General features: G+C 56.1%; 1 protein-coding gene across 2 annotated transcripts in view; it reads left to right on the top strand.

Moving 5' to 3' along the window:
• The first annotated feature begins 2,036 nt into the window (after window positions 1–2,036).
• Window positions 2,037–19,719, top strand: part of CEP112 (centrosomal protein 112) — an 86,679-nt gene continuing 68,996 nt past the window's right edge. For both annotated transcript variants that reach the window (XM_044273734.1, XM_044273735.1), the window contains exons 1-5: window positions 2,037–2,099; window positions 4,125–4,231; window positions 4,570–4,760; window positions 7,460–7,608; window positions 19,262–19,352. In XM_044273734.1, the coding sequence (XP_044129669.1) occupies window positions 4,132–4,231; window positions 4,570–4,760; window positions 7,460–7,608; window positions 19,262–19,352 (531 nt within the window). In that variant the 5' untranslated portion in view covers window positions 2,037–2,099; window positions 4,125–4,131. The remainder of the gene's footprint in view (window positions 2,100–4,124; window positions 4,232–4,569; window positions 4,761–7,459; window positions 7,609–19,261; window positions 19,353–19,719) is intronic.

Raw genomic sequence — 19,719 nt, 5'->3', positions numbered from 1 at the left:
ATGGGGCGCACTATAGGGGGAGCTGGCACTATGGGGGGCACTGTAGGGGGAGCTGGCACTATGGGGGGCACTGTAGGGGGAGCTGGCACTATGGGGGGCCTATAGGGGGAGCTAGCACTATGGGGGGAGCTGGCACTATGGGGGCATTTCTTACTGGCACATTATGGGGGGGCACCATGGGGGAGAGGAGCACTATGGGGGTAACTGGGGGCTCTAAAGGGGCTTTTTTTTATTATTGGCACATTCTGGGGGGCACTATAGGGGAGAGCAGCACTATGGGGCATCTGGTGCTACTATAGGGGCATTATTTGGGGGCACTATGGGGAAGTGGGGGCTCTAAAGGGGCCTTTTGTATTGGAACATTATGGGGGGCACTATGGCATTTGGTGGCACTAAGGGGGCATTTTTTACTGGCACATTATGGAAGGCACTATAGGGGAGAGCGGCACTATGGGGGAGTGGAGCACTATTGGGGCATATGGTGGCACTAAGAAGGGGCATTTTTTTACTGGTACATTGTGGGGGAGAGGAGCACTATAGGGGCATCTGCTGGGGGCACTAAGGGGCATTTTTTTACTGGCATATTATGGGGACACTATGGGGAAGGGGGAGAGGAGCAGTATGAGGGCATTTACTGGGGCACTATATAGAGGTATTTTATACTGGCATACATTATGGGGACATTAGCTCAACTGCGGGCACTAAGCGGGGGTATTTCATGTTCTGTCATATTATAGGGAAAATTAGTACTACTAGGGGGTATTATGGGGAGCTTTACTACTACTAGGGGCTATGAAGAACATGATTACTAGGGCACTATAGGGGCATTATTACTACTAAGTGTGCTCTGGCAGAGAATTATTTCTATTGGTGGGATTTTGGGGAGCATTGGTACTTTGGGGGCACCCTGGCATAGTATCAGCTTAGCACAATTATTTTTGGGGGACATTATCTTTATACTATTAGTGTCTGGGCGCAGTTATTTTTTAGAGCGCTGTGTGCCAATAATTGTTTAAGGGGGCACTATCTGTGTGGTAGTAGTATTTCCAGGCGGACTGTTTCTGCAGTATAGTATTGGGGGCATAGCGGGTACAGTATTGGGGGCACTATCTGTGTGGTAGTTTGTATTTCCAGGGGGACTGTTTCTGCAGTATAGTATTGGGGGTGGCAGGAAACTAATGTCTGTTTCTCAATCTCTGCAGAGAAGGGAGATGGCAGAAAAATCATCATGGCGGTCTGGTCTGAATGGAGAAGATGAGGAAAAAGAACGTCTACAACAAAGGTGACATCACTGGATGTAAGAGGTATGTGGTGCTATGTAGGAGAGGAGATGCTCCGGCTCCTCCTCCTGCCATTTGCAGAAGGAGGATTCAGAACTGGGTGAGGATGACGAAAGGGGGCAGCAGGCCACGGGCGGGTGGCAGATGGTGGGGGGAACCACAGGCCTTGAGCAGGATCAGGGTAGGGAGGAGAGCGGAGGAGCTTCCTGGCTGTAGCTTGTTATATAAGCAGGCAGTGCAGCCAGGACGGCCTCCCCTCTCCGTATGATGTGTAGAGACAGGCCGCAACTATAAAATGTCAGCTGTACAGTGTGTGTTGGGAGTGGCCTATTATATGTAGGAGGGGCTTTTAATGATGGGCGGGGCTAAAAATGGGCCACTTGACTAGATTTGCCCCCCAGGACTAAGGCTGCCAGTCCTCCCCTGATGGCGGCGCAAACTGAGAGGTAAAGTGATAAGTGAGTTGCCCAGGCGCTGAATGCTGCAACATGGAGAAGGCGCTTATATACCTCCAGCAGTGACGTCAGCTGGGAGCACACTGATAGATAGGGAGACAAGCCATGAGAAAGTCACCATGAAGGCGACACAACCCTCATCATTATCGCCACCACCCTCATCATCAACATCCGATAAGGTTTTAAGAACAGAAGAGCTGGCAGCACCTGAAGCGGCCACTGGGGGCAGACGAGGGCAAACAGGGAGTCGCCGAATTTCCGCTGCATCCGTCGCTATGGTGACAGACGGCCGTTACCCGGAAGTACGTCATCGCGTTCTCCTAAGAGTGGGCTCTTCAAACGCTGGAGTGTTCTACCTGTGTTGGTAACGTATCCCGACATGTCCCGACTGTCACACTGTCCTGTGTGCTGATAGAATGACCCCCGTCCTGTGGTGTCATGTGAGAGAGTGACCCCCGTCCTGTGATGTCCTGTGAGAGACTGACCCCCGTCCTGTGGTGTCGTGTGACAGACTGACCCCCGTCCTGTGATGTCCTGTGAGAGACTGACCCCCGTCCTGTGGTGTCATGTGAGAGACTGACCCCCGTCCTGTGATGTCATGTGACAGACTGACCCCCGTCCTGTGATGTCATGTGAGAGACTGACCCCCGTCCTGTGATGTCATGTGAGAGACTGACCCCCGTCCTGTGATGTCATGTGAGAGAGTGACCCCCGTCCTGTGATGTCATGTGAGAGACTGACCCCCGTCCTGTGGTGTCATGTGAGAGAGTGACCCCCGTCCTGTGATGTCATGTGAGAGACTGACCCCCGTCCTGTGATGTCATGTGAGAGACTGACCCCCGTCCTGTGATGTCATGTGAGAGACTGACCCCCGTCCTGTGGTGTCGTGTGAGAGAGTGACCCCCGTCCTGTGATGTCATGTGAGAGAGTGACCCCCGTCCTGTGATGTCGTGTGAGAGACTGACCCCCCGTCCTGTGATGTCATGTGAGAGAGTGACCCCGGTCCTGTGATGTCATGTGAGAGAGTGACCCCCGTCCTGTGGTGTCATGTGACAGTGACCCCCGTCCTGTGGTGTCGTGTGACAGACTGACCCCCGTCCTGTGGTGTCGTGTGACAGACTGACCCCCGTCCTGTGATGTCATGTGAGAGAGTGACCCCCGTCCTGTGATGTCATGTGACAGACTGACCCCCGTCCTGTGATGTCATGTGAGAGAGTGACCCCCGTCCTGTGGTGTCATGTGACAGTGACCCCCGTCCTGTGGTGTCGTGTGACAGACTGACCCCCGTCCTGTGATGTCATGTGAGAGAGTGACCCCCGTCCTGTGGTGTCATGTGAGAGAGTGACCCCCGTCCTGTGATGTCATGTGACAGTGACCCCCGTCCTGTGGTGTCATGTGAGAGACTGACCCCCGTCCTGTGATGTCATGTGACAGACTGACCCCCGTCCTGTGGTGTCGTGTGACAGACTGACCCCCGTCCTGTGGTGTCATGTGACAGACTGACCCCCGTCCTGTGGTGTCATGTGACAGACTGACCCCCGTCCTGTGGTGTCGTGTGACAGACTGACCCCCGTCCTGTGGTGTCGTGTGACAGACTGACCCCCGTCCTGTGGTGTCATGTGAGAGACTGACCCCCGTCCTGTGGTGTCATGTGAGAGAGTGACCCCCGTCCTGTGATGTCGTGTGACAGACTGACCCCCGTCCTGTGGTGTCGTGTGACAGACTGACCCCCGTCCTGTGGTGTCGTGTGACAGACTGACCCCCGTCCTGTGGTGTCATGTGAGAGACTGACCCCCGTCCTGTGGTGTCATGTGAGAGAGTGACCCCCGTCCTGTGGTGTCATGTGACAGACTGACCCCCGTCCTGTGGTGTCGTGTGACAGACTGAGCCCCGTCCTGTGGTGTCATGTGAGAGAATGACCCCCCCGTCCTGTGGTGTCATGTGACAGTGACCCCCGTCCTGTGGTGTCGTGTGACAGACTGACCCCCGTCCTGTGGTGTCATGTGAGAGACTGACCCCCGTCCTGTGGTGTCATGTGAGAGAGTGACCCCCGTCCTGTGATGTCATGTGACAGACTGACCCCCGTCCTGTGGTGTCGTGTGACAGACTGACCCCCGTCCTGTGGTGTCATGTGAGAGAGTGACCCCCGTCCTGTGGTGTCGTGTGACAGACTGACCCCCGTCCTGTGGTGTCATGTGACAGACTGACCCCCGTCCTGTGGTGTCATGTGACAGACTGACCCCCGTCCTGTGGTGTCATGTGACAGACTGACCCCCGTCCTGTGGTGTCGTGTGACAGACTGACCCCCGTCCTGTGGTGCGATGTTCTGCGGTGTTTTGGGTGCGGTGCAATGCTCGGTGCACTGTGCTGAGGTTTGGCTGTATTCCAGGGGCGCCATGAGCTCTCAGGAGGAGACGTGGGAGACGCTGGACGCGGAGTTTGACCATTATTTGGTGGATATGAAGCCGTACGTCCTGAAGCTTCCGCAGAGGTTAGGTAAGAGACGCTGCGGCGAGGGGTGCGGGTCACATGACTTCCGTGGGATTACTGCAGCGTACTGTTCAGCAGTGCAGCCTCGCCCTCTGTAGTGCAGCCAGTGCCGAAGCCTACATGACGCTGTATGGCAGCATTAATTCTCCCGTGGTCCGGCAGCATGACCAACTCCTGGTCCATTATACAGGCCCAGGGCTCTGCGCGGTGCAGTACCGTGGTGCAGCCAGCAGAGGGCAGACGCTTCCCACTTTATATATGCTCAGCCCACTCTCCCTGTGCCCACACTGCTTTATCTCGAGCTGTTAACAGTGCCCCCCAACCACGCGTTCTTCTCTCCTCAGACCGCCAACGGTGCGCCTTGTGGATAAGAAAGCTGTGCGAGCCGTCCGGAGCAGGGAGCGGGGTGACGGGGAGGAAGAACCGAAACCTGCATGCCAAGCTGCTCCTTCACATGCTGAAACGTGGGGTCCTGGAGGGGCCCTTCACCCACAAACCTGAAGATGGCACGCTGAAGACCCTGCCCACGTACATGGTATGGGCACTGAATGGTGCGGTGCAGACAGGATACATATAACAGCGCCTGTATTCAGTGTATGGTGCAGTGCACACAGGATACATATAACAGCTCCTGTATACAGTGTATGGTGCAGTGCAGACAGGATACATATAACAGCTCCTGTATACAGTGTATGGTGCAGTGCACACAGGATACATATAACAGCTCCTGTATACAGTGTATGGTGCAGTGCAGACAGGATACATATAACAGCTCCTGTATACAGTGTATGGTGCAGTGCAGACAGGATACATATAACAGCTCCTGTATACAGTGTATGGTGCAGTGCACACAGGAGACATATAACAGCTCCTGTATACAGTGTATGGTGCAGTGCAGACAGGATACATATAACAGCTCCTGTATACAGTGTATGGTGCAGTGTACACAGGATACATATAACAGCTCCTGTATACAGTGTATGGTGCAGTGCACACAGGAGACATATAACAGCTCCTGTATACAGTGTATGGTGCAGTGTACACAGGAGACATATAACAGCTCCTGTATACAGTGTATGGTGCAGTGCACACAGGAGACATATAACAGCTCCTGTATACAGTGTATGGTGCAGTGCACACAGGATACATATAACAGCTCCTGTATACAGTGTATGGTGCAGTGTACACAGGATACATATAACAGCTCCTGTATACAGTGTATGGTGCAGTGCACACAGGAGACATATAACAGCTCCTGTATACAGTGTATGGTGCAGTGTACACAGGATACATATAACAGCTCCTGTATTCAGTGTATGGTGCAGTGCAGACAGGAGACATATAACAGCTCCTGTATACAGTGTATGGTGCAGTGCACACAGGATACATATAACAGCTCCTGTATACAGTGTATGGTGCAGTGCAGACAGGATACATATAACAGCTCCTGTATACAGTGTATGGTGCAGTGCAGACAGGAGACATATAACAGCTCCTGTATACAGTGTATGGTGCAGTGTACACAGGATACATATAACAGCTCCTGTATACAGTGTATGGTGCAGTGCAGACAGGAGACATATAACAGCTCCTGTATACAGTGTATGGTGCAGTGCAGACAGGATACGTATAACAGCTCCTGTATACAGTGTATGGTGCAGTGCACACAGGATACATATAACAGCTCCTGTATACAGTGTATGGTGCAGTGTACACAGGATACATATAACAGCTCCTGTATACAGTGTATGGTGCAGTGTACACAGGATACATATAACAGCTCCCGTATACAGTGTATGGTGCAGTGCAGACAGGAGACATATAACAGCTCCCGTATACAGTGTATGGTGCGGTGCAGACAGGATACATATAACAGCGCCTGTATACAGTGTATGGTGCAGTGTACACAGGATACATATAACAGCTCCTGTATACAGTGTACGGTGCGGTGCAGACAGGATACATATAACAGCTCCTGTATACAGTGTATGGTGCAGTGCAGACAGGATACATATAACAGCTCCTGTATACAGTGTATGGTGCAGTGTACACAGGATACATATAACAGCTCCTGTATACAGTGTATGGTGCAGTGTACACAGGAGACATATAACAGCTCCTGTATACAGTGTATGGTGCAGTGCACACAGGATACATATAACAGCTCCTGTATACAGTGTATGGTGCAGTGTACACAGGAGACATATAACAGCTCCTGTATTCAGTGTATGGTGCAGTGCACACAGGATACATATAACAGCTCCTGTATACAGTGTATGGTGCAGTGTACACAGGATACATATAACAGCTCCTGTATACAGTGTATGGTGCAGTGCAGACAGGAGACATATAACAGCTCCTGTATACAGTGTATGGTGCAGTGTACACAGGAGACATATAACAGCTCCTGTATACAGTGTATGGTGCAGTGTACACAGGATACATATAACAGCTCCTGTATACAGTGTATGGTGCAGTGTACATAGGATACATATAACAGCGCCTGTATACAGTGTATGGTGCAGTGCACACAGGATACATATAACAGCTCCTGTATACAGTGTATGGTGCAGTGTACACAGGATACATATAACAGCTCCTGTATACAGTGTATGGTGCAGTGTACACAGGATACATATAACAGCTCCTGTATACAGTGTATGGTGCAGTGTACATAGGATACATATAACAGCGCCTGTATACAGTGTATGGTGCAGTGCACACAGGATACATATAACAGCTCCTGTATACAGTGTATGGCGCAGTGCAGACAGGAGACATATAACAGCTCCTGTATACAGTGTATGGTGCGGTGCACACAGGATACATATAACAGCTCCTGTATACAGTGTATGGTGCAGTGCACACAGGATACATATAACAGCTCCTGTATACAGTGTATGGTGCGGTGTACACAGGATACATATAACAGCTCCTGTATACAGTGTATGGTGCAGTGCACACAGGATACATATAACAGCTCCTGTATACAGTGTATGGTGCAGTGCAGACAGGATACATATAACAGCTCCTGTATACAGTGTATGGTGCAGTGTACACAGGATACATATAACAGCTCCTGTATACAGTGTATGGTGCAGTGCACACAGGATACGTATAACAGCTCCTGTATACAGTGTATGGTGCAGTGCACACAGGATACATATAATAGCGCCATTTTCTGCCGATGATTTTCCTGTTTTCTTGGCCCTGAGCTGTGCTCGTCTTCCGCAGTCCATCTATTTCGATGAGCCCATGGCTCCGCGGTCTCACCCCGCCGGTTCTGGGCGGTTGCCGGACTGGGTGCAGGGAGAGCTGGAGTCCAACCCTGAGGAGTCCTGCAGGCTGTCACGGAGAGAGGGGCCGGTCTCTTCACCTGACAGGTACGTGTCCTCACCGCTGGGTTATGGCCGTGGAGTGTTAGTAGTCTGCCCTGCAGGCAGTGACTGGTCCTGTCAGTGTGACTGAGCAGTGCTGCAGGGTACAGCAGGAGGGGCGGACACCCATCAGACTAACGGAGCTTAGCTGCGGTGTAGTCCGGACCTTACAGCAGACACTGATGTGACGGCAGCGAGACGCCTCAGGCTGTCACTCGTCATCCGACAGACGCAACGTGACCGCCAACTGGGCCGCAGCTCATTGTGACATGTGACTAACTACTGAACCCCCCCCCCCCCCCCCCTCCAGGTGACGCCCCCTGCTGACAGCACGGTATCACTCCTAGACCATGACCGCTCAGTGTGCCCCCCCTCCAGGTGACGCCCCCTGCTGACAGCACGGTATCACTCCTAGACCATGACTGCTCAGTGTGCCCCCCCTCCAGGTGACGCCCCCTGCTGACAGCACGGTATCACTCCTAGACCATGACTGCTCAGTGTGCCCCCCCTCCAGGTGACGCCCCCCCGCTGACAGCACGGTATCACTCCTAGATCATGACCGCTCAGTGTGCCCACCCTCCAGGTGACGCCCCCCGCTGACAGCACGGTATCACTCCTAGATCATGACCGCTCAGTGTGCCCCCCCTCTAGGTGACGCCCCCTGCTGACAGCACGGTATCACTCCTAGATCATGACCGCTCAGTGTGCCCCCCCTCCAGGTGACGCCCCCCGCTGACAACACGGTATCACTCCTAGATCATAACCGCTCAGTGTGCCCCCCCTTCAGGTGACGCCCCCTGCTGACAGCACGGTATCGCTCCTAGACCATGACCACTCAGTGTGCCCCCCCTCCAGGTGACGCCCCCTGCTGACAGCGCGGTATCACTCCTAGATCATGACCGCTCAGTGTGACGCCCCCTGCTGACAGCACGGTATCACTCCTAGATCATGACTGCTCAGTGTGCCCCCCCTCCAGGTGACGCCCCCTGCTGACAGCACGGTATCACTCCTAGACCATGACCGCTCAGTGTGCCCACCCTCTAGGTGACGCCCCCCGCTGACAGCACGGTATCGCTCCTAGATCATGACCGCTCAGTGTGCCCCCCCTCCAAGTGACGCCCCCTGCTGACAGCACGGTATCACTCCTAGATCATGACCACTCAGTGTGCCCCCCCCTCCAAGTGACGCCCCCTGCTGACAGCACGGTATCGCTCCTAGATCATGACCACTCAGTGTGCCCCCCCCTCCAAGTGACGCCCCCTGCTGACAGCACGGTATCACTCCTAGATCATGACCACTCAGTGTGCCCACCCTCCAGGTGACGCCCCCTGCTGACAGCACGGTATCACTCCTAGACCATGACTGCTCAGTGTGCCCCCCCTCCAGGTGACGCCCCCCGCTGACAGCACGGTATCACTCCTAGATCATGACCACTCAGTGTGCCCCCCCTCCAGGTGACGCCCCCCGCTGACAGCACGGTATCACTCCTAGACCATGGACCGCTCAGTGTGCCCCCCCTCCAGGTGATGCCCCCCGCTGACAGCACGGTATCACTCCTAGACCATGACCGCTCAGTGTGCCCCCCCTCCAGGTGATGCCCCCCGCTGACAGCACGGTATCACTCCTAGACCATGACCACTCAGTGTGCCCCCCCCCTCCAGGTGACGCCCCCTGCTGACAGCACGGTATCACTCTTAGATCATGACCGCTCAGTGTGCCCCCCCCCCTCCAGGTGACGCCCCCCGCTGACAGCACGGTATCACTCCTAGACCATGACCGCTCAGTGCTCCCCCCCCCCCCCTCCAGGTGACTCCCCCTGCTGACAGCACGGTATCACTCCTAGATCATGACCGCTCAGTGTGCCCCCCCCCCCCTCCAGGTGACGCCCCCTGCTGACAGCACGGTATCGCTCCTAGACATGACCGCTCAGTGTGCCCCCCCTCCAGGTGACGCCCCCCGCTGACAGCACGGTATCGCTCCTAGACCATGACCGCTCAGTGTGCCCCCCCCTCCAGGTGACGCCCCCCGCTGACAGCACGGTATCAGCTCCTAGACCATGACCGCTCAGTGTGCCCCCCCCCCTCCAGGTGACTGCCCCCCTGCTGACAGCACGGTATCACTCCTAGACCATGACCGCTCAGTGTGCCCCCCCCCTCCAGGTGACGCCCCCTGCTGACAGCACGGTATCACTCCTAGACCATGACCGCTCAGTGTGCCCCCCCTCCAGGTGACGCCCCCTGCTGACAGCACGGTATCACTCCTAGACCATGACCGCTCAGTGTGCCCCCCCTCCAGGTGACACCCCCCGCTGACAGCACGGTATCACTCCTAGACCATGACCGCCTCAGTGTGCCCCCCTCCAGGTGACACCCCCCGCTGACAGCACGGTATCACTCCTAGACCATGACCGCTCAGTGTGCCCCCCCTCCAGGTGACGCCCCCCGCTGGACAGCACAGTATCACTCCTAGATCATGACCGCTCAGTGCCCCCCCTCCAGGTGACGCCCCCGCTGACAGCACGGTATCACTCCTAGACATGACCGCTCAGTGTGCCCCCCCTCCAGGTGACGCCCTCAGCTGACAGCACGGTATCACTCCTAGATCATGACCGCTCAGTGTGCCCCCCCTCCAGGTGACGCCCCCCGCTGACAGCACGGTATCACTGCTAGACCATGACCGCTCAGTGCCCCCCCCCCCTCCAGGTGACGCCCCCTGCTGACAGCACGGTATCACTCCTAGACCATGACCACTCAGTGTGCCCCCCCTCCAGGTGACGCCCCCTGCTGACAGCACGGTATCGCTCCTAGACCATGACCGCTCAGTGTGCCCCCCCTCCAGGTAACTCCCCCCGCTGACAGCACGGTATCGCTCCTAGACCTTGACCGCTCAGTGTGCCCCCCCTCCAGGTGACGCCCCCCGCTGACTGCACGGTATCGCTCCTAGACCATGACCGCTCAGTGTGCCCCCCCTCCAGGTGACGCCCCCCGCTGACAGCACGGTATCGCTCCTAGACCATGACCGCTCAGTGTGCCCCCCCTCCATGTGACGCCCCCCGCTGACAGCACGGTATCGCTCCTAGACCATGACCGCTCAGTGTGCCCCCCCCCTCCAGGTGACGCCCCCCGCTGACAGCACGGTATCGCTCCTAGACCATGACCGCTCAGTGTGCCCCCCCATCCAGGTGACGCCCCCCGCTGACAGCACGGTATCGCTCCTAGACCATGACCGCTCAGTGTGCCCCCCCTCCAGGTGACGCCCCCCGCTGACAGCACGGTATCGCTCCTAGACCATGACCGCTCAGTGTGCCCCCCCCCTCCAGGTGACGCCCCCCGCTGAAAGCACGGTATCACTCCTAGATCATGACCGCTCAGTGTGCCCCCCCTCCAGGTGACGCCCCCTGCTGACAGCACGGTATCACTCCTAGATCATGACCGCTCAGTGTGCCCCCCCTCCAGGTGACGCCCCCCGCTGACAGCACGGTATCGCTCCTAGACCATGACCGCTCAGTGTGCCCCCCCTCCAGGTGACGCCCCCCGCTGACAGCACGGTATCACTCCTAGATCATGACCGCTCAGTGTGCCCCCCCTCCAGGTGACGCCCTCTGCTGACAGCACGGTATCACTCCTAGATCATGACCGCTCAGTGTGCCCCCCCCTCCAGGTGACGCCCTCTGCTGACAGCACGGTATCACTCCTAGATCATGACCGCTCAGTGTGACGCCCCCCGCTGACAGCACGGTATCACTCCTAGACCATGACCACTCAGTGTGCCCCCCCTCTAGGTGACGCCCCCTGCTGACAGCACGGTATCACTCCTAGACCATGACCGCTCAGTGTGCCCCCCCTCCAGGTGACGCCCCCTGCTCACCGCACGGTATCGCTCCTAGACCATGACCGCTCAGTGTGCCCCCCCTCCAGGTGACGCCCTCTGCTGACAGCACGGTATCACTCCTAGATCATGACCGCTCAGTGTGCCCCCCCTCTAGGTGACGCCCCCTGCTGACAGCACGGTATCACTCCTAGACCATGACCGCTCAGTGTGCCCCCCCTCCAGGTGACGCCCCCTGCTCACCGCACGGTATCGCTCCTAGACCATGACCGCTCAGTGTGCCCCCCCTCCAGGTGACGCCCTCTGCTGACAGCACGGTATCACTCCTAGATCATGACCGCTCAGTGTGCCCCCCCCTCCAGGTGACGCCCCCTGCTGACAGCACGGTATCGCTCCTAGATCATGACCGCTCAGTGTGTTGCTCTCTCACTGTGACGCCCCCTGGTGACAGCTCTCTATCGTTCCCAGAACATGACTGCTCAGTGTGCCCCCCTCATACCAAGCCGCAGAGGTTGTGTTTTAGTTTGTTGGTGATATTCACAGGGATTATTTTATGTCTGATCATTTATAGTCCCTGCGTCCTACCACAATCCCCTGCTCTGCAGAACCTCATCCTGAGCCTCCTGGTTCATGAATGCAAAGTGCAGTGAAGACTGACACCCTGCTATTCAGACAGGTTAGTTTAATTGGGACGCATTGGGTTGCAGGAAACACGAAAGTACAGGGTTGTAGGTCATACAGGTGGAAGGCCGAGTGATAAGTGCTCTTCTGGGGATGATGGGAGTGATACCTTGAGTGTGCGATGGGGAGATTAGATTGTGAGCTCCTGTGCTGAGGGATGATAGGAGTGATATGTAGATTAGATTGTGAGCTCCTGGGCTGAGGGATGATAGGGGTGATAGGGAAATTAGATTGTGAGCTCCTGGGCTGAGGGAAGATAGGAGTGATATGTAGATTAGATTGTGAGCTCCTGGGCTGAGGGATGATAGGAGTGATAGGGAGATTAGATTGTGAGCTCCTGGGCTGAGGGAAGATGGGAGTGATATGGAGATTAGATTGTGAGCTCCTGGGCTGAGGGATGATAGGAGTGATAGGGAAATTAGATTGTGAGGCTCCTGGGCTGAGGGATGATAGGAGTGATATGGAGATTAGATTGTGAGCTCCTGGGCTGAGGGATGATAGGAGTGATAGGGAAATTAGATTGTGAGCTCCTGGGCTGAGGGATGATAGGAGTGATAGGGAAATTAGATTGTGAGCTCCTGGGCTGAGGGATGATAGGAGTGATATGTAGATTAGATTGTGAGCTCCTGGGCTGAGGGATGATAGGAGTGATAGGGAAATTAGATTGTGAGCTCCTGGGCTGAGGGAAGATAGGAGTGATATGTAGATTAGATTGTGAGCTCCTGGGCTGAGGGATGATAGGAGTGATAGGGAAATTAGATTGTGAGCTCCTGGGCTGAGGGATGATAGGAGTGATATGTAGATTAGATTGTGAGCTCCTGGGCTGAGGGATGATAGGAGTGATATGTAGATTAGATTGTGAGTTCCTGGGCTGAGGGATGATAGGAGTGATAGGGAAATTAGATTGTGAGCTCCTGGGCTGAGGGATGATAGGAGTGATAGGGAAATTAGATTGTGAGCTCCTGGGCTGAGGGATGATAGGAGTGATATGTAGATTAGATTGTGAGTTCCTGGGCTGAGGGATGATAGGAGTGATAGGGAAATTAGATTGTGAGCTCCTGGGCTGAGGGATGATAGGAGTGATAGGGAAATTAGATTGTGAGCTCCTGGGCTGAGGGATGATGGGAGTGATATGGAGATTAGATTGTGAGCTCCTGGGCTGAGGGATGATGGGAGTGATATGGAGATTAGATTGTGAGCTCCTGGGCTGAGGGAAGATAGGAGTGATATGTAGATTAGATTGTGAGCTCCTGGGCTGAGGGATGATAGGAGTGATATGGAGATTAGATTGTGAGCTCCTGGGCTGAGGGATGATAGGAGTGATATGTAGATTAGATTGTGAGCTCCTGGGCTGAGGGAAGATAGGAGTGATAGGGAAATTAGATTGTGAGCTCCTGGGCTGAGGGATGATAGGAGTGATATGTAGATTAGATTGTGAGCTCCTGGGCTGAGGGAAGATAGGAGTGATAGGGAAATTAGATTGTGAGCTCCTGGGCTGAGGGATGATAGGAGTGATATGTAGATTAGATTGTGAGTTCCTGGGCTGAGGGATGATGGGAGTGATAGGGAAATTAGATTGTGAGCTCCTGGGCTGAGGGATGATAGGAGTGATAGGGAAATTAGATTGTGAGCTCCTGGGCTGAGGGAAGATGGGAGTGATATGGAGATTAGATTGTGAGCTCCTGGGCTGAGGGATGATGGGAGTGATATGGAGATTAGATTGTGAGGTCTTGGGCTGAGGGATGATAGGAGTGATAGGGAAATTAGATTGTGAGCTCCTGGGCTGAGGGATGATGGGAGTGATATGGAGATTAGATTGTGAGGTCTTGGGCTGAGGGATGATAGGAGTGATATGTAGATTAGATTGTGAGCTCCTGGGCTGAGGGATGATAGGAGTGATATGTAGATTAGATTGTGAGTTCCTGGGCTGAGGGATGATGGGAGTGATATGTAGATTAGATTGTGAGCTCCTGGGCTGAGGGATGATAGGAGTGATATGTAGATTAGATTGTGAGTTCCTGGGCTGAGGGATGATGGGAGTGATAGGGAAATTAGATTGTGAGCTCCTGGGCTGAGGGATGATAGGAGTGATAGGGAAATTAGATTGTGAGCTCCTGGGCTGAGGGATGATGGGAGTGATATGGAGATTAGATTGTGAGGTCTTGGGCTGAGGGATGATGGGAGTTGTTCCGAGCACTAGGTGGCGCTGTGGCACGCACCACGCAGGGCAGTGCTGTCAGTCTGTATCTATTGAGGACCTCACTTTATGTGTTATACTCCCCTCCCCCGCACCGTGCAGAATATTAGTATAATCCTGTATTAACCTCTGCACCGCTGGAGCGTACGTGTACATTTGCGTCTTCGTTCCCATTGCGTCCTCAAGGAGCGCTCATTACAGAATACTCCCATCATCCTGCCTGGCAGCACTGATAAGCCCTGGACACTGATAATCGCATTTCCACGCTTGCCTGCGCCGCCTGCCAATCATGGGCCACACGGCTGCGGCTGACACCACGTGGGCGCGTTATCCTGGAAAGTGACGGATATTGCAGTGCGGGCTGCTCCGGCTGTCTGTCCGCGTTACCCCTGAGGTCTAGTGGTCATTGGGGGTCCCAGTTCATGTACTCTACAGACTTCTGGCAGACTAAGGGTTAAAGAGGTTGTCCAGGGTTAGAATAACACCCCTGTCCCCAGGCTGTGTGATGTATTGGCACGCTGAGCTGCAATACCAGGCACGGCCTGTGGTGGCGTGTTACTGCAGGAGAGCAGCCAGTGAGGCCGAATGGGGGTCGGATATGGACCCATTCACTTCAGTGGGACCTCAAAAGATGCGGACAGCACTCCCCACACCTCCGTTCTGCAGCCCCGCCAAAAAATAGGACATGTCCGTTTTATAGGGGGCAGGACGCTCCGTTCCCCTAAATGCGGAACTCACACGGACAGAATCCTTGTTTTGCGGACCACAAAATGGATACAGCCGTGTTCATGAGCCCACCACCCGAGCTGTGCCCGTGCATCAGATCCCACGTGATCTCCCACCATCTCTCCGTGCATCAGGTCACACGTGATCTCCCGCTACCAACCCCCATCAGCCCCACGTGATCTCCCACCGTCTCCCCCTGCATCAGGCCCCACATGATCTCCCGCTACCAACCCCCATCAGCCCCACGTGATCTCCCGCCGTCTCCCCCTGCATCAGGCCCCACATGATCTCCCGCTACCAACCCCCATCAGCCCCACGTGATCTCCCGCCGTCTCCCCCTGCATCAGGTCACACGTGATCTCCCGCTACCAACCCCCATCAGCCCCACGTGATCTCCCGCCGTCTCCCCCTGCATCAGGCCCCACATGATCTCCCACTACCAACCCCCATCAGTCCCCACGTGATCTCCCACCGTCTCCTTCTGCATAAGGTCACACGTGATCTCCCACCGTCTCCTTCTGCATAAGGTCACACGTGATCTCCCACCGTCTCCTTCTGCATAAGGTCACACGTGATCTCCCACCGTCTCCTTCTGCATAAGGTCACACATGATCTCCCACCGTCTCCTTCTGCATAAGGTCACACGTGATCTCCCACCGTCTCCTTCTGCATCAGGCCCCACATGATCTCCCACTACCAACCCCCATCAGTCCTCACGTGATCTCCCGCCGTCTCCTTCTGCATAAGGTCACACGTGATCTCCCACTACCAACCCCTATCAGTCCTCACGTGATCTCCCACCGTCTCCTTCTGCATAAGGTCACACGTGATCTCCCACTACCAACCCCTATCAGTCCCCACGTGATCTCCCGCCGTCTCCCCCTGCATCAGGTCACACGTGATCTCCCACTACCAACCCCTATCAGTCCTCACGTGATCTCCCACCGTCTCCTTCTGCATAAGGTCACACGTGATCTCCCACTACCAACCCCTATCAGTCCCCACGTGATCTCCCGCCGTCTCCCCCTGCATCAGGTCACACGTGATCTCCCACTACCAACCCCCATCAGCCCCACGTGATCTCCCGCCGTCTCCCCCTGCATCAGGTCACACGTGATCTCCCGCTACCAACCCCCTTCAGCCCCACGTGATCTCCCGCCGTCTCCCCCTGCATCAGGTCACACGTGATCTCCCGCTACCAACCCCCATCAGCCCCACGTGATCTCCCGCTACCAACCCCCATCAGACCCCACGTGATCTCCCGCCGTCTCCCCCTGCATCAGGCCCCACATGATCTCCCACTACCAACCCCCATCAGTCCCCACGTGATCTCCCACCGTCTCCTTCTGCATAAGGTCACACGTGATCTCCCACCGTCTCCTTCTGCATAAGGTCACACGTGATCTCCCACCGTCTCCTTCTGCATAAGGTCACACGTGATCTCCCACCGTCTCCTTCTGCATAAGGTCACACGTGATCTCCCACCGTCTCCTTCTGCATAAGGTCACACGTGATCTCCCACCGTCTCCTTCTGCATAAGGTCACACGTGATCTCCCACCGTCTCCTTCTGCATCAGGCCCCACATGATCTCCCACTACCAACCCCCATCAGTCCTCACGTGATCTCCCACCGTCTCCTTCTGCATAAGGTCACACGTGATCTCCCACTACCAACCCCTATCAGTCCTCACGTGATCTCCCACCGTCTCCTTCTGCATAAGGTCACACGTGATCTCCCACTACCAACCCCTATCAGTCCCCACGTGATCTCCCGCCGTCTCCCCCTGCATCAGGTCACACGTGATCTCCCACTACCAACCCCCATCAGTCTCCACGTGATCTCCCACCGTCTCCTTCTGCATAAGGTCACACGTGATCTCCCACCGTCTCCCCCTGCATCAGGTCACACGTGATCTCCCGCTACCAACCCCCATCAGTCCCCACGTGATCTCCCGCCGTCTCCCCCTGCATAAGGTCACACGTGATCTCCCACCGTCTCCCCCTGCATAAGGTCACACGTGATCTCCCGCCATCTCCCCCTGCATCAGGTCACACGTGATCGCCCGTCCTCTCCCCCTGTATTAGGTCCTACATGATCTCCCGCCATCTCCCCCTGCATAAGGTCACACGTGATCTCCCGTCATCTCCCCCTGTATTAGGTCCTACATGATCTCCCACCATCTCCCCCTGCATAAGGTCACACGTGATCTCCCGCTACCAACCCCCTTCAGTCCCCACTTGATCTCCCACCGTCTCCTTCTGCATAAGGTCACACGTGATCTCCCACCGTCTCCTTCTGCATAAGGTCACACGTGATCTCCCACCGTCTCCCCCTGCATCAGGTCACACGTGATCTCCCGCTACCAACCCCCATCAGTCCCCACGTGATCTCCCGCCGTCTCCCCCTGCATAAGGTCACACGTGATCTCCCACCGTCTCCCCCTGCATAAGGTCACACGTGATCTCCCGCCATCTCCCCCTGCATCAGGTCACACGTGATCGCCCGTCATCTCCCCCTGTATTAGGTCCTACATGATCTCCCGCCATCTCCCCCTGCATAAGGTCACACGTGATCTCCCGTCATCTCCCCCTGTATTAGGTCCTACATGATCTCCCACCATCTCCCCCTGCATAAGGTCACACGTGATCTCCCGCTACCAACCCCCTTCAGTCCCCACGTGATCTCCCACCGTCTCCCCCTGCATCAGGCCCCACATGATCTCCCACTACCAACCCCCATCAGTCCCCACGTGATCTCCCGCCATCTCCCCCTGCATCAGGCCCCACATGATCTCCCGCCGTCTCCCCCTGCATCAGGTCCCACGTGATCTCCCGCCGTCTCCCCCTGCATCAGGCCCCACATGATCTCTCGCCATCTCCCATGGGAGGCCTCATGTGTTCTCCCATGTATCAGGTTCCATGTGATGTCCTGCTGTCTACCCCTGCATCAGGTCCCTTGCTCTCACACTGTCTCCCCCTCCATCAGGCCCCAATGATCTCCCGTCATCTCCCCCTGCATCAGGCCCCATGTGATCTCCCGTCATCTCCCCCTGCATCAGGCCCCATGTGATCTCCCGTCATCTCCCCTGCATCGTGCCCCCGTGATGTCCTGCCGTCTCCCCCTGCATCATGCCCCGTGATGTCCTGCCGTCTCCCCCTGCATCATGCCCCGTGATGTCCCGCCTTCTCCCCCTGCATCAGGTCCCACATGATCTCCCGCCGTCTTCCCCCTGCATCAGGTCACACATGATCTCCCGCCGTCTCCCCCTGCATCAGGTCACATGTGATCTCCCGCCAACTCCCCCTGCATCATGCCCACGTGATCTCCCGTCATCTCCCCTGCATCATGCCCCGTGATCTCCCGCCGTCTCCCCCTGTATCATGCCCTCGTGATCTCCCGCCAACTCCCCCTGCATCAGGCCCACGTGATCTCCCGCCGTCTCCCCCTGCATCATGCCCCCGTGATCTCCCGCCAACTCCCCCTGCATCAGGTTCCACATGATCTCCCGCCGTCTCCCCCTGCATCAGGTCCCACGTGATCTCCCGTCGTCTCCCCCTGCATCAGGTCCCACGTGATCTCCCGTCGTCTCCCCCTGCATCAGATCCCACGTGATCTCCCGTCGTCTCCCCCTGCATCAGGTCCCACGTGATCTCCCGCCGTCTCCCCCTGCATCAGGTCCCACGTGATCTCCCGTCGTCTCCCCCTGCATCAGGTCCCACGTGATCTCCCGTCGTCTCCCCCTGCATCAGGTCCCACGTGAACTCCCGCCGTCTCCCCCTGCATCAGGTCCCACGTGATCTCCCGTCGTCTCCCCCTGCATCAGGCCCCCGTGATCTCCCGTCGTCTCCCCCTGCATCAGGTCCCACGTGATCTCCCGCCGTCTCCCCCTGCATCAGGCCCCACGTGATCTCCCGCCATCTGCCCCTGCATCAGGTCCCACATGATCTCCCGCCGTCTGCCCCTGCATCAGGCCCCACGTGATCTCCCGCCGTCTCCCCCTGCATCAGGTCCCACGTGATCTCCCGCCGTCTGCCCCTGCATCAGGCCCCACGTGATCTCCCGTCGTCTCCCCCTGCATCAGGTCCCACGTGATCTCCCGTCGTCTCCCCTGCATCAGGCCCCACGTGATCTCCCGCCAACTCCCCCTGCAGCTAGGACGTAGTGCGTGCAGGGAGCGGCCACCCTGCACAGGATGGCATCGGCTGACATTTTGGTTTGTTTCATAGACTGCAGCAGCCGTACGGGCGGACGTTGGTGCGGAGGTCTCTGAGCCCGACACGCCGCTCTGAGGACGACACCCTGGAGCCTCTCCGCACTGTAAGTCTCTGAGTGCAGGACAGTATTGTGTATTCAGGGGGACTACACCTCCTATCGTTGTAGCCGACACCAGGGGTGCACCTAGCCTTTCTGCTGCCTGAGGCGAAAACTAAAACTGTGCCCCCCCCCCCACCTCCAAATGCTAATTTCTACACCTAACCCCTTTTCCACAATGAAAGCGCTCATTGCCTATGGGCCCTCCGCTGCCCCCTCTTGTCCCTACCTGGTACTGCCTGACGTGATCGCCTCACCTGGCCTCATTGGTGGTGCACCCCCGGCCGGGGAGGAGACCATGTAGTAGAGAGATGGAGGCTGACACTATGTAAATGAGGGGGAGGAGACAATGTAGTAGAGCCATGGAGGCTGA

This window comes from Bufo gargarizans, unplaced genomic scaffold (genome assembly GCF_014858855.1).
Source record: "Bufo gargarizans isolate SCDJY-AF-19 unplaced genomic scaffold, ASM1485885v1 original_scaffold_1083_pilon, whole genome shotgun sequence".
Taxonomy (NCBI): domain Eukaryota; kingdom Metazoa; phylum Chordata; class Amphibia; order Anura; family Bufonidae; genus Bufo; species Bufo gargarizans.
This window is presented reverse-complemented; position numbering and strand designations above follow the sequence as displayed.